The sequence below is a fragment of the Diadema antillarum genome, unplaced genomic scaffold (genome assembly GCF_040938485.1).
Source record: "Diadema antillarum isolate AM-2024a unplaced genomic scaffold, OU_Dant_1.0 seq00000563_RagTag, whole genome shotgun sequence".
Classification (NCBI taxonomy): domain Eukaryota; kingdom Metazoa; phylum Echinodermata; class Echinoidea; order Diadematoida; family Diadematidae; genus Diadema; species Diadema antillarum.
Genome location: NW_027271502.1, coordinates 2,149,953 through 2,163,087, shown reverse-complemented (window position 1 = coordinate 2,163,087; position 13,135 = coordinate 2,149,953). Strand labels below are relative to the sequence as shown.

Here is a 13,135-nt window from a genome sequence, read left to right as displayed (position 1 = left end):
TTATACATGTACATCATTTTAATAAAGTCTGCTCTTTCAGAATCTGCTCTTATGTAACTAAAAAATCCATGTCTGGCGACTTTTTGTTGGTTTTGTGATGCAGGGTCTCATAATTCGTCTGCCTCATGCCAGAAGGGCCCTAACAGTGTACAAAGTCTATGGTGTTAAGGCCCTTTTGGCATGAGGCTGACGATATGATATCTCTCTCTCTCTCTCTCTCTCTCTCTCTCTGTATTAAAATATCACTGGATTTTTGAGATTTGACACTTTTCTTGAAAAGCACAATATTTCACAAAAATTGATAGCTTAGTCAATAGGGCCATCGACATTTACAGTGAAATACCACAGTACAGTGTATTTCACAAGGTCATTCATAATGTGAATGCAAATACACTGCAAAATACACCACGATACACATTGCGAAATACCCTCTGGTATCTAGAGCGGTAATTCAAACTTGGCACAACACATGTTCAACTTGAATGCGAATCGTGTCAGGAAATTGCACCAACCGCACAGTGGTGTTTATACAACACCTCAGAATGATGTCGAATTCTGATTGGCCAAGAACATGTCACATGATATTCAATAGAAAATACCTATCAAACTCATTGAGAGTGACAGCCATACAATAGGCCCCTGGCATGGGCCTATTGCACGGCTCGAAGGTACTACAGCACGGCTTCGCGGGGGGCTACTAATGCATGGCCGCTCACAGAGTTTTGTGGCTCACACCCGTAGCAAAGCGCCAGCAAACTACATTGTACAGTGTACGTGCTGGCCGGCTGCGCTGCTCCCGCTGCCGGTAAGTCTCACAGACCAGGCGCGGCGGAGTACTGCAACGTTAACGTGTACGCGCAGTTACTTTACCTAGCTAGTTGCATGTATCGCGGCCTTTACACCTACTGCTGTGTTTGTACTTTTGACTCTGATCTGCTACGTGGACCACAGTGATCCCAAAATCAAGACTTCATTTCAAGTTGAGAAACCGTAATTTGATTATTTTTCTGTGTTTTTATACAAAATCATTTTCGGAAATAGACAAAGTCTAGACCTACTACTAGATCTACCGACATCTCAGATCGGCCCAACAGTCAGGCCTAACTCGATCTAACGTTAGCGTAGAATGGGTATAGACCCTGCGGAGTTTGTGATTCCTGTGACTGTGTGGTCGAATCATGACGAGTGTTTGAAAGCAGTACACAGGGTGGTTTACAATTCTCTGCCTAATTGTTACATTTATTTTTGGGCCTTCCTGAGTTGGCGGTCACTAATTTTGTATTGTGATTGTGGACAAGGTGTTGTATAAAACGAATAATTTATGATTTTGTTCGTGCATTGGGGCACGTAATACCGCACTCGGCGCGAGATTCGCCACTGGTCTATTCAACGCGGCGCTACGCGCCTTGTTGAATACACCAGTGGCTCATCTCGCGCCTCGTGCGATATTCGTGCCCTATGCACTCACAACTCATAAATTATTCGTATAATATTTCATGTGACCTGACCTTTCCATAGAAGATATACATGAAGAGTTCTATCACAGAAAGAAGCTATAAACTCCATTCTTGTTAAAATGAAATATTTGTGATTAAAGCTGCTAAAAAACAAAGCAAATAATACGAAAATACAGGATATTTCTAATCACAACTTGTAGAATATTCCTTATTTTGTCACTAGTGAGGTATTACTGGAAAGGCTTAATTTTACTCGATATGATGATGGACTTAATCATTTGAAATGTTTACAAAATGGCGCTTAGCTCATTTTGCAATAAAACTCTTCACATGTATATTGCCCACTGCTTACCACGGAGAGGTGTACTTTCAGGCAAGAAATGTCCTGGTATTTTGTGAATGAGAAAGGTATCAACTGAATTACAATCCTACGGTATGTATTAACCATATTTGGTTACAAGGTAATTCCATTGAGAATTCTCAGATGCTCCTCTCACCAAAAATAAATCGGAGCCATCAAGTTGCTACAGCTTTTACTTCACTGACTGAAAGTGGTCACATTGCAAAGATTATTCTGAAGGCAGTAAACATTATGTCTAAGATCACAACCTGCAACTCTGCCTGCTGCCAAAATTATTGTGCTCAGTTCGAGTAGATGAATTATTGTCCATTTCAAAGATTATACACATTGAGGCATGATTCCATCAAAACTTTTTACCTTTCTTGTTTCTATTTTTTTTTAAATCAAGGTATGATGGATTGAAAAAAAAAATGCAAAATGCCCCCACAACCCAGACATTTTACATGCACATCTGGACCAAGTGTTGCAAGACAGTAAAAAAAAACCCACACACAACCACATGCACCATAGTATACTGCCCTGCAACTGTTTTGCAAATTTGGCACACATCAATGCAAATACTTTAATATGCTCTAACAACAGAATAGTATTGATATTTGCAAGTTCACAGTTTTGCATGACATGTGCTCAAATTTTTCAACTGCAAACCATCTTTTTTTTTTCTTTTTTCTTTCTCAAAGAAACTATTACTTTACTGTCCACAAGCTTGGATAATTCATTCTATTGAAGCATGTGAAGGCTTGGTAACATCTCACCAAACGGTTGCATTATAGGAATGCAAATTATAGGAATTCAAATGGTGTTGTTTTTCCCCCTATCCTGAGTGAAAACTGATTTGTGCGTACAAGCATCTTATGAATAGTATGGTTGGGTGTCCAACACATTGACACCCTAATGTTTTTCTATCAAAAGAGACTTAAAATATCTCACAATTTGCCTGAAATTTTACTAACATGTCAAGAAAATACTCTGAATTCACAAGCGTGCATTAAAAATGCACTTTGTAGTACACGCTCCATGATAACTGCTTTGAACGTGTGGGTTGTAATTTAGACGCACTCCGTTGCGCCATACTTTGAAACCAACACCCCGCCCTCTATTCACAATACGTGTGAAATGCACGAAATGCTTTTCGTATGTACCATTAAATGGTATCATTGTTTTGCTGCTGATCTTGTTTATTATCAGGTTTTTCAGTAATATTTGGACATCTTTACATCCCCAGTGAAGAATGCAAAACCACTGTGCTTAGTCCCATGCATGAAATGTTCATCCTGTATGTGCAATGCAGTAAAGAGAGAGGGTCGGTTTCAATGTACAGTGTCGATGTGTTGGACAACTTCTATACATGGTCAAACCAGCACTCATCTTTTCTTTTTTTTCTTTTTTTTTTTCATTGTTTTGAAGACCAGATCAACAGCAGAACCTAAAACCTGGGCAATATGTTTGAAGGTGTGTGTGTGTGTATGTGTGTGTGTGTGTGCATGTGTTTGTCTGTAATGAGTGAGAAGAAAATAGTGAGCAAATGCTCCATACCCACTGAGAAATCTGTGCAAAGTCAACGAGTCTACATGCTTCAGTATATTTCAGACTGTAGAGAAATAACTATTAGACACATCTGCACAAGAATTACAGTCTGCCAAACATTTCAGCATATACCGGTAATCATTAAAGTTCACCTCACACTGTACGATTCTTAAACCATCTACTCTGTATGCCATTCACACACACGACATGTCTATATTAGTAGGTCTTCAATCTTTTATTTCGTTTCAAAAAAAAAAAAAAAAAAATCAGGGGTTTTGTAGTGATACTTATGCAATTCGAGAGCCCAAAGGTACATACACTGTAAGGTGGAGGTACATGTATAACTGGTGGAGGAGTTTCCTACCGCAACAAGGACCTGAGAGGGGTGTGCTGAGCACAATGATGGATGGATGGATGGATGGATGGATGGATGGATGGACGGATGGTACAGACCGCTGAGGATTGTACGAGGGAATCAACTGAGCGTGACGTGACGTTCAGTGATAAAGTCCGTTAAAAGGAAGTTGACAGTCGCAAAGAGATGCGTCACCTGGCAATGGGATGTGACATCATCTCAGTCCGCCCACTTTTTCTCCTTGGTGCGTTCATTTGGTACGGGTGACTTCTGAAAAGATACCACCAGAAATATAAAGAAGGTCAAAAGAGTCAGAAAGATCAGAAAAGAAATCAACCAAATCAGAGAAGGGGAAGAGATATGTAAACGTACACGTAACTACATTTGAAAATCTATGTTTGAATCTCTCTCTCTTTTTTTTTCAAAGCAATTAAAGTGATCAGTATTAACAAATCTCATCTTTAATCAACCTGACGTTCACATGATGAAAATACTTTCATGGTCAGACTGCAAATACATTATCGCTAGTGCATCAACATCTGAGTTACTATACAAGTGTTTTTGATATACGCCAGGTGCATAAATTATGCAAGTGGTATTACTGCAGATGAGCAATCACCCAAAATAAAACTTACTCGCCCTCCCACTATATTCACACTTGAGTCCTATATGCATGTACCTTCCGTCTGAAGAAAGCCAACTCAGAATTCCCAACACTTGAGTTCAGGCTCAGACTCTTGCCAACTGAGAAGACTCACACTATTAGACTCAAGCTCAATCTCTGGTTTCCACTCCCGCTCTTGCAACTCATATAACTCCCACTAATACTCGAGTTCAAATTTTGACTCTGAATACATGTTCATGCAACCTCAGCAGATGTATTCTCAAAACTCGGGGTTAAGACTCATATACTGGGCATAATTTAAGCCCTTCTACTCTGCAGCGAACTATTGCAAGCATGCCAGTTTCCACTTACGATTCATTTCTGTGTGAGTATCTCAGAGGCACTCCCCTGGGTTCCTGCTCTCGCCCACAGTCGTTGCAAAATGGTGGCGTCCTAGAGTCTCCGGATGACATCTGAGACAAGGCCTCCAGCTTCCTCACAAAGGCACCTTGTAAATCAGATATCATTGAAAAGATAACACAATGTTAGTCTGTCTTATAACAAATGTTTCACGCACAATTTGCCAGAAGTTTCAAATGTCTCAGATAAATCTCTATGGCTCTACATGTTGCCTGAAATTTAGGCCGTCCTACACTGATCACAGTTGCAATGCTATTTCTTCAAAAGGCAAACTGGGATCATTGCTGTATTCTTGCAATGTTTACTGGCCATTATAAACTAAACACTAACAGATTGAAACTATTCTTATGCAAACAGACTTTGGAGATACACTGGAATTTGGGTGACAAAATGGCCAACATAAGTCATACAATAACTTCAAAATTTGGTAACCTATGGTATGATGATCATGAAATCAAAAACAAAAGCTAAGTTTCACAACATTTTATACATTCAATGGAAGCAAAACAAACAAAACACAATGCTCTTCAAAACAAATTCACTTATTTTTTCACTTCACTGACACATAAGTCAAATAATGAAACATTGGGCCAGCATGGCACATGTTGCTATACTAAATAATATCTACAGGAAATTGAAGAAAAACTTGTCCGAGGACAATCCTGACATATTCTTTTATGCACTATGTTTACTGAACATATTGTAGCCCCGGCTACCAATATTGCACTAGCTCTGCAAAACTGTTTAAACTGAATGTACCTACAAATGTAGCCGCTTATCACTTGCACTGTGAAAATTATTGATATGTGACATGATATTATGTGAATGTACAGTAGGAGAATATAGGCATGTAAAAATGTCTATGGGTACTTTAAACCATCAATGCCTTCAAATGTGGCTAGAATATGCACTGATTTGCACTCCCCCAAAATAAACATTTTGACAAAAATCCACTGCAGACATCTATTAAACAAACATTATGTTAAAACAATCTTGGGATGGCACAGAAGTTCATTCTTTCATGTTAATTACCCCCCCCCCCCCCCCAAAAAAAAAGGAAACCTAAAATGAATTGAATATAATAAACTGCATGGCTAAATTATGAAAAAAAAAAATAAAGAGCAAAACAGCAACATCCACAGCAGACTTCCAAATGAGTCAAAGGTTACTATCGATAAAATTATATTTCCTGGTATAAGCTAAATTGCTAACAATTATACTGTTCCATCTCTCTACCTTTAAGACATGACTTCAGGAAGGTTTCACTGTTGACTGATCACCCCATCCCCCCCCCCCCCCCCCCCAACAATCTACACAGTGAGAGCGTGGAAAGTATACAGACAAATCTTGAGTTTAGACTTTGGCCATAAAGACATGGCTACATGATAAAACAGATTGAATAGCTTCAAGTGAGGGGCTAGTCTCCCTCAAGACTAAAACATCTAATATCAGAGAGAGCAGGGTGGTCAGCAAACCACAGCATGAAAGTTCAGACTAGAATCCATTCTGCATTTTATTCACAAGACTGAAATTTACAAGTTTTACCACTCATCCTAATTGATATAATTCACATGGTATTTATGTACTGGTGTTAAGTACACATAAATGAGCAGAGAGACTATTAATTACTAGTATGTTTCCATCAGAACAACGAGCATTATATCTTCAAAACAAGAGTATATGACCATAAATTAAAAGGGTTGATTAAATGGAGTTAGATAGTTATAGATATAGATATCTATGATGGCTACATCACATAAATAAATACAAATATGAATGAAACTTATAATGGATGAATAACATGTGATAATGTAAAACAAAACATGTAGCAAGATTAGAAACACAAGAATATGGTATATAGTACAAGTATGCACAACACTCAACTCCCTTAGTGTATAATTAGCTGTATGGATGCTATATTTATTAAAACTACACTGACTACATATAAAAGATTAAAAGAGAGATAATCAAACACATCAGAACTAAAAACACATACGCTAAAACGGTAAGGATCACGTATAAAAACAAGAGACCCGTGGGTCTAGCGCTCACCTGAGTATCGCAAGTTCACCTTTCACGCAGTCACTAATCTAAATTATTCACAGCTCTACCAAAATTTGATGAGGCATTCTCAAGTGGAAGATGAAAATGTACAATAAGGGCCCAATTTTTTCAAGATTCCTTAATTTGGAGGAATTGGGGCCCCCTGGGGCCCTCTGGGTGGGGCATGGTGCCCAGTTTGATAAATTGAGATCCTGACCACCTAGGGATGCTACCTGCCAAGTTTGACAAAAATCCATCATGAGGTTTTCAGGAAGAAGATGAAAATGTACAATTCAGGTCCCCATTTGGACCCTTCCAACCACCCCCCCCCCCCCCCCTACCCCCAAGAGGGGCACCCCTGGATCTCCTATGAACAAACTTGAAACTACAGTCATTAATGTACTCACTCATACAGTAGTATTATCTCAGCTCTATAACTTCTGATTCTAGAGAAGATTTTTAAAGATTCCTTCATTTGGGGGGTTTGGGCCCCCTGGGGGCCCCCTGGGCGGGGCATGGTGCCCATTTTAACAAATTGAGATCCTAACCCCCTAGGGATGCTACCTGCCAAGTTTGGTGAAAATGGGTCATGGGGTTCTCAAGAAGAAGATAAAAATGTACAATTTAGGCCCCATTAGGACCCCTCCTCACCCCCCCCCCCCCCCCCCCCCCCCCGGGTCCCAAGGGGGGCACCCCTGATTCTGCCATGAACAAACTTGAAACTACAGTCATCAATGTGCTAACTCATAGTATTAACCTAGCTCTATCACTTCTGGTTCTAGAGAAGAAGATTTTTGCAGATTCCTTAATTTTGGGGGGTTTGGGCCCCCTGGGGGCCCCCTGGGTGGGTCATGGTGCCCATTTTAACAAATGGAGTTCCTAACCCCCTAGGGATGCTACCTGCCAAGTTTGGTGAAAATGGGTCATGGAGTTCTCAAGAAGAAGATGAAAATGTACAATTTAGGCCCCATTAGAACCCTTCCCCACCCCCTCCCCTGGGTCCCAAGGGGGGCACTCCTGATTCTGCCATGAACAAACTTGAAACTACAGTCATCAATGTACTAACTCATAGTATTAACTTAGCTCTATCACTTCTGGTTCTAGAGAAGAAGATTTTTACAGATTCCTTCATTTGGGGGGTTTGGGCCCCCTGGGGGCCCCCTGGGCGGGGCATGGTGCCCATTTTAACAAATTGAGATCCTAACCCCCTAGGGATGCTACCTGCCAAGTTTGGTGAAAATGGGTCATGGGGTTCTCAAGAAGAAGATAAAAATGTACAATTAAGGCCCCATTAGGACCCCTCCTCACCCCCCCCCCCCCCCCCCCCCCCCCCCGGGTCCCAAGGGGGGCACCCCTGATTCTGCCATGAACAAACTTGAAACTACAGTCATCAATGTGCTAACTCATAGTATTAACCTAGCTCTATCACTTCTGGTTCTAGAGAAGAAGATTTTTGCGGATTCCTTAATTTTGGGGGGTTTGGGCCCCCTGGGGGCCCCCTGGGTGGGTCATGGTGCCCATTTTAACAAATGGAGTTCCTAACCCCCTAGGGATGCTACCTGCCAAGTTTGGTGAAAATGGGTCATGGAGTTCTCAAGAAGAAGATGAAAATGTACAATTTAGGCCCCATTAGAACCCTTCCCCACCCCCCTCCCCTGGGTCCCAAGGGGGGCACCCCTGATTCTGCCATGAACAAACTTGAAACTACAGTCATCAATGTACTAACTCATAGTATTAACTTAGCTCTATCACTTCTGGTTCTAGAGAAGAAGATTTTTACAGATTCCTTAATTTTGGGGGGTTTGGGCCCCCCTGGGGGCCCCCTGGGTGGGGCATGGTGCCCATTTTAACAAATTGAGTTCCTAACCCCCTAGGGATGCTACCTGCCAAGTTTGATGAAAATCGGTCATGGGGTTTTCAAGAAGAAGATGAAAATGTAAAGAGTTTACGCACGACGCACGACGGACGACGCACGACGGACGACGGACGACGGACGACGGACGACGCACGACGCACGACGCACGACGCACGACGGACGCCGGACGAAGGGCGATCGCAATAGCTCACTTGAGCCTTTGGCTCAGGTGAGCTAAAAATCAAAAAAGAAATGATTATTTCACTATATTCTGAGCCAACAAAAGGTGATGATATGAGCATATCAGTGATATTAGCAAGAGTGTAATAACGCAAAAACTATGGCGGTCAAATTCAGACAAGAAATGGCAAAACACGCCTACACTGGATCTGGATTACAGCGTGTTATATCCTTCACCCACAACAACTATGTCAATCAATGAGAGTATATATGGGGTATGACGGGGGGGGGGGGGGAGGAGGGGAGGGGAGGAAAAACAGCACAAAACAAGCACACCGCATAATTATGCAAAGGTCTCGGGGACTTGTTATGAGTTACAAGCTATATGAGAGGAGTGTGGGAGAGGGGAGATTTGTCGTAGGAAAGATGGGAGCCTTACGATCAGGGTCATAGCTAGTGTGGCAGCGAGCCTGCCTTAGGCTAGGCGGCAGTACTGAAGAAGATGAGGCGGTAGAGGAGAAGATAAGAAATATATCAAAGTGCATGCAAGACCAGAGACTGAAATATTCCAAGATGCATCGGTCATGTCAAAATAGTGATGCAAATATAATCTGAGACAGAGGCATCTCCTACACATACTGCATATGCCATATATCTAGCAAATTTTTGGTAAATATCGGGACTTCTCAACAATTTTGCAAGTGATCAAATTCAAAAACATGAAGTATAGTAGTGAACAGAAACGCACTCATGCACGTCTCATTCATGTTGTGATCAGATTGATATCTTTCATGTGTTGGTACATTCCTGAACACCACTAGACTCAGGAAATTCATGAAGATACAAATAAAAACTCTGCAAAATATATGGCATACACAATACTTACCATGTAATGGTATCATGCAATCAGTATATATTAGTTCTCTGTTTACCAGCAGATACACAAATCATTTTTACAACCCTCACAGAAAAAAAAAAAAAAAAATGACCAAGGACCGAAAATTGATTGAAGCTATCTAATCAGTAATCGTTCCACAGGGTTCATGACAAAACACCACAAATCCATACTGCACTCAATAGTGTCTCGTTACTCTGACAACATTTTCAGTAACATCACAACTGACTTTTCAAATAATAATAATAATGATAACTGTGAATTTATATTGCGCAGTTTTTATGAAGCATATATACTCAACTGCGCATTAAACAATAAAATATAATCAAAGAAAAATAATGCCTCCGGCAACACTTCATGGCAGAGGCATAAAAAAGAAATCTGCAGTTTATCTCATAGTCCAGTCAAAATACGACAAAAAGTGGGTTAACCCACAACTAATTGCAACAGAAACGATTCCACTTGCATTTGACCCGGAAGAGCTATCAAAATAACATATTAAAAGTTCCCTAAAATTCGAGTGGTGGATCAGTGTCTAATTTGCATAAATTCAAAATGGCCGCCATACAACCTGTTTATGCCTATATCTCGGGATACGTAACCAATAGAAAGTAAATTCCGGTGTCTAAACCTATGTTTTTTAGGTCAAGGAATACAATTATGTTATCTGTAGCAACTTTCAAGCATCCCTTTATATAGTTTTTGCATATATTTGCATATAATTACATGCAAAATGGCCGCCATATTGCCTGTGCAAGCCCGTATCTTCGTATACCATTAATGTAGTACACTCAGGAATAAGTCGCTATATATCTGGACATAAAACCCACAAAAAATATATTCTGGTGTCTAAACCTATGTTTTTTAGGTCAGGGAATACAATTATGATATTAGCAGTAACTTTCAAGCTTCCCTTTATACATTTTTTGGAATATATTTGCATTCACTAAATGCAAAATGGCCGCCATAATTCCTCTACAGGCTTATATCTCTATCTGTAAAAGGTACCCAGTGGTGGTGTCTATGGTCTTAATTTACTGCTGAAAGTCACTGTTGTAGAAAACGTTCCAATCAGGAATAATTACCTATATTTCACTAAAAATTTGCATATATTTATACATAAATCTATTCAAATTAAGAGTAGCTTATATCCATAAGCTACTCTACAAAAGCTTCGTGAGTTTGGACATTTGTTTAGAGAATGTTCTTGTCATATCAGGATACCATGTCACTCACTCACTTTCTGAATAAAAGACCCAGGGGTCCAGCCCTCACTCGAGTATCTCAAGTTCACCTTCCATGCATTCTTACAGACTATTACTTGGGAGAGAGGAAATTGGAAGACTTTGGGAAGGGCCATTTCTACAAGCCTTTAGGGACCTCCATGGCCCAGGGAGGCATGATGTTCATATATTCATGACACTAGCGATAAATGCACCTACAGTACTAAGTTTGTTGAAAATTTGACCATATGTTTTCAAAAAGAGGATCAAAAATCAAAAGTGGCCCCCAATAACTGGTCCCAGCCCCAAGGCATCCGCACCTATAGGTAATATTTAAGGTGCCTTTGGGCATCCTGTGGCCTGGGGTGGAGGGGGGGGGGGGGTTGGGGTAGATGGTACCCGTGATATATGTATATATATATATATATATATATATATATATATATATATATATACATACGAAGTATGGTGGCAATGCATTTCAGTTCAACAGTGCTATTTATTCAGACCAAATTTTCGACGGATACATTCATCTTCCTCAGGATCGACAATGACAATTGTGAAGAAAGACGAATGTTTGCGTCGAAAATTTGGTCTGACTAAATAGCACTGTTGGACTGAAATGCATTACCACCCTGATTCGTCATCTTTCTGTACTGGTACCAACACATTGATTACAAGTATCATTATATATATATATATATATATATATATATATATATATATATATATATATATACTGACATCAAAGGACTTAACCACAACATGGCGGGGCGGTGCAAGGACAGTAAATCTATTGACAGCAAGTCTTGCATATATAGACGTGGCTGGTGTTGGGTAGCACCCCTTTAATCATCGAGCTTTCAGGCGAAAAGCCCTTCTTCAGGATTGTGTTGGTGCTGAGTGTGGTCTTGTAGTGTTGTCTGTACACAGACAACACTACAAGACCACACTCGATGATTAAAGGGGTGCTACCCAACACCAGCCACGTCTATATGTGCAAGATTTGCTGTCAATATATATATATATATATATATATATATATATATATATATATAATGTGTAATATTTCGAAAATAAGTTAAACTGTGAAAGTAAACTTAAATCTATATGCAATCTCCAAGATATTCAACTTTGTACATTATACCTAGCTCTGTTACACTTGGTTCTACTTGTGTGTGTGTGTGTGTGAGGGTGTGTGTGTGTGACGGGAGTTTTTTTTTTATAATAGATTCCTTAATTTCGGGGTTCTGGGACCTTTCGGAATATGGTGTCTATTTGAACACCTTGAAAGCCTATCATCCTTGGGATGCTACTTGCCTAGTTTGTTGAAAATCTGTCATTACATGGGTTTTTTTTAAAGAGAACCTAGCTGGAAATGGTTTTTGAAAATGTATGCATGACCGACGACCGGACAGTAGAATATAAATGATGGCTATTTGCAATATTAGCTTGAATCTTTTTTGCTGTCTTGAACCTTTGGCTAAGATGAGTTTAAAATCTAATGGATCAAAGTCACTTGATTTCAAGAAAACTTTCGTTTCCTGTACATCATTTTCATTTTCTAGCTTGTGATAATACAGATACTAAGGTATGTAATGTGATCTCTCAAAATAGAAACACGAGTATACAAAACTATAGCTTACACTCAGAGTGTTTTATGTGTTTACCACAAATTCTGGACTAGGATGGTGTGAAATTGCAGTTGATTAATTTAAAGCAAACAGGATCTCGGCTCTATTTCATACTGAAGCGTGGTAAGTCTCACGTTTGTTGTAAACTGTGTCGATGTCTTTCGAGAATGCTTCTTATTCCTAGTCACCAATTAGAACAGCATATTCTCACTCCTCACATATTTTAGAAATACAACATTACAAGTGTCTGATATATAATGGCCCGCATCTGACACTGGTATGGGTTGTGTGCAGTCAAATCTGCTTGCCCTGCAACTATACACTGCCAGTTGCTAACATCCTGTCTTGCAGTTGCATCAGACTTTCTTCAGGAGTTCTTAATAGCTGCACTGTGTCTGTAGTGATCAGAACATATTTTTGATTAAACATCTTCCTAAAATCGTCCCAATTCCAATGATTGTATGTCATTTCCCTTCCACTGTTTAACTTGAAGAAAAGCTGGAGGGAAGGGACCTTTTGGAAGGGTTAGGAACAGAAAATGATGTTATGTATTTTGTTTTTTATCTGACTTAAGACTGCTT

General features: G+C 39.9%; 1 protein-coding gene across 1 annotated transcript in view; it reads right to left on the bottom strand.

The window, feature by feature from the left end:
* Positions 1-3,728: 3,728 nt before the first annotated feature.
* The window catches only part of LOC139735065 (uncharacterized), a 45,859-nt gene continuing 36,452 nt past the window's right edge, over positions 3,729-13,135 (bottom strand). The window contains exons 21-23 of the mRNA XM_071645839.1: positions 9,242-9,295; positions 4,677-4,812; positions 3,729-3,967 (exon numbers count right to left, since the gene is read on the bottom strand). Of these exons, the coding sequence (XP_071501940.1) occupies positions 3,892-3,967; positions 4,677-4,812; positions 9,242-9,295 (266 nt within the window). The 3' untranslated portion in view covers positions 3,729-3,891. The remainder of the gene's footprint in view (positions 3,968-4,676; positions 4,813-9,241; positions 9,296-13,135) is intronic.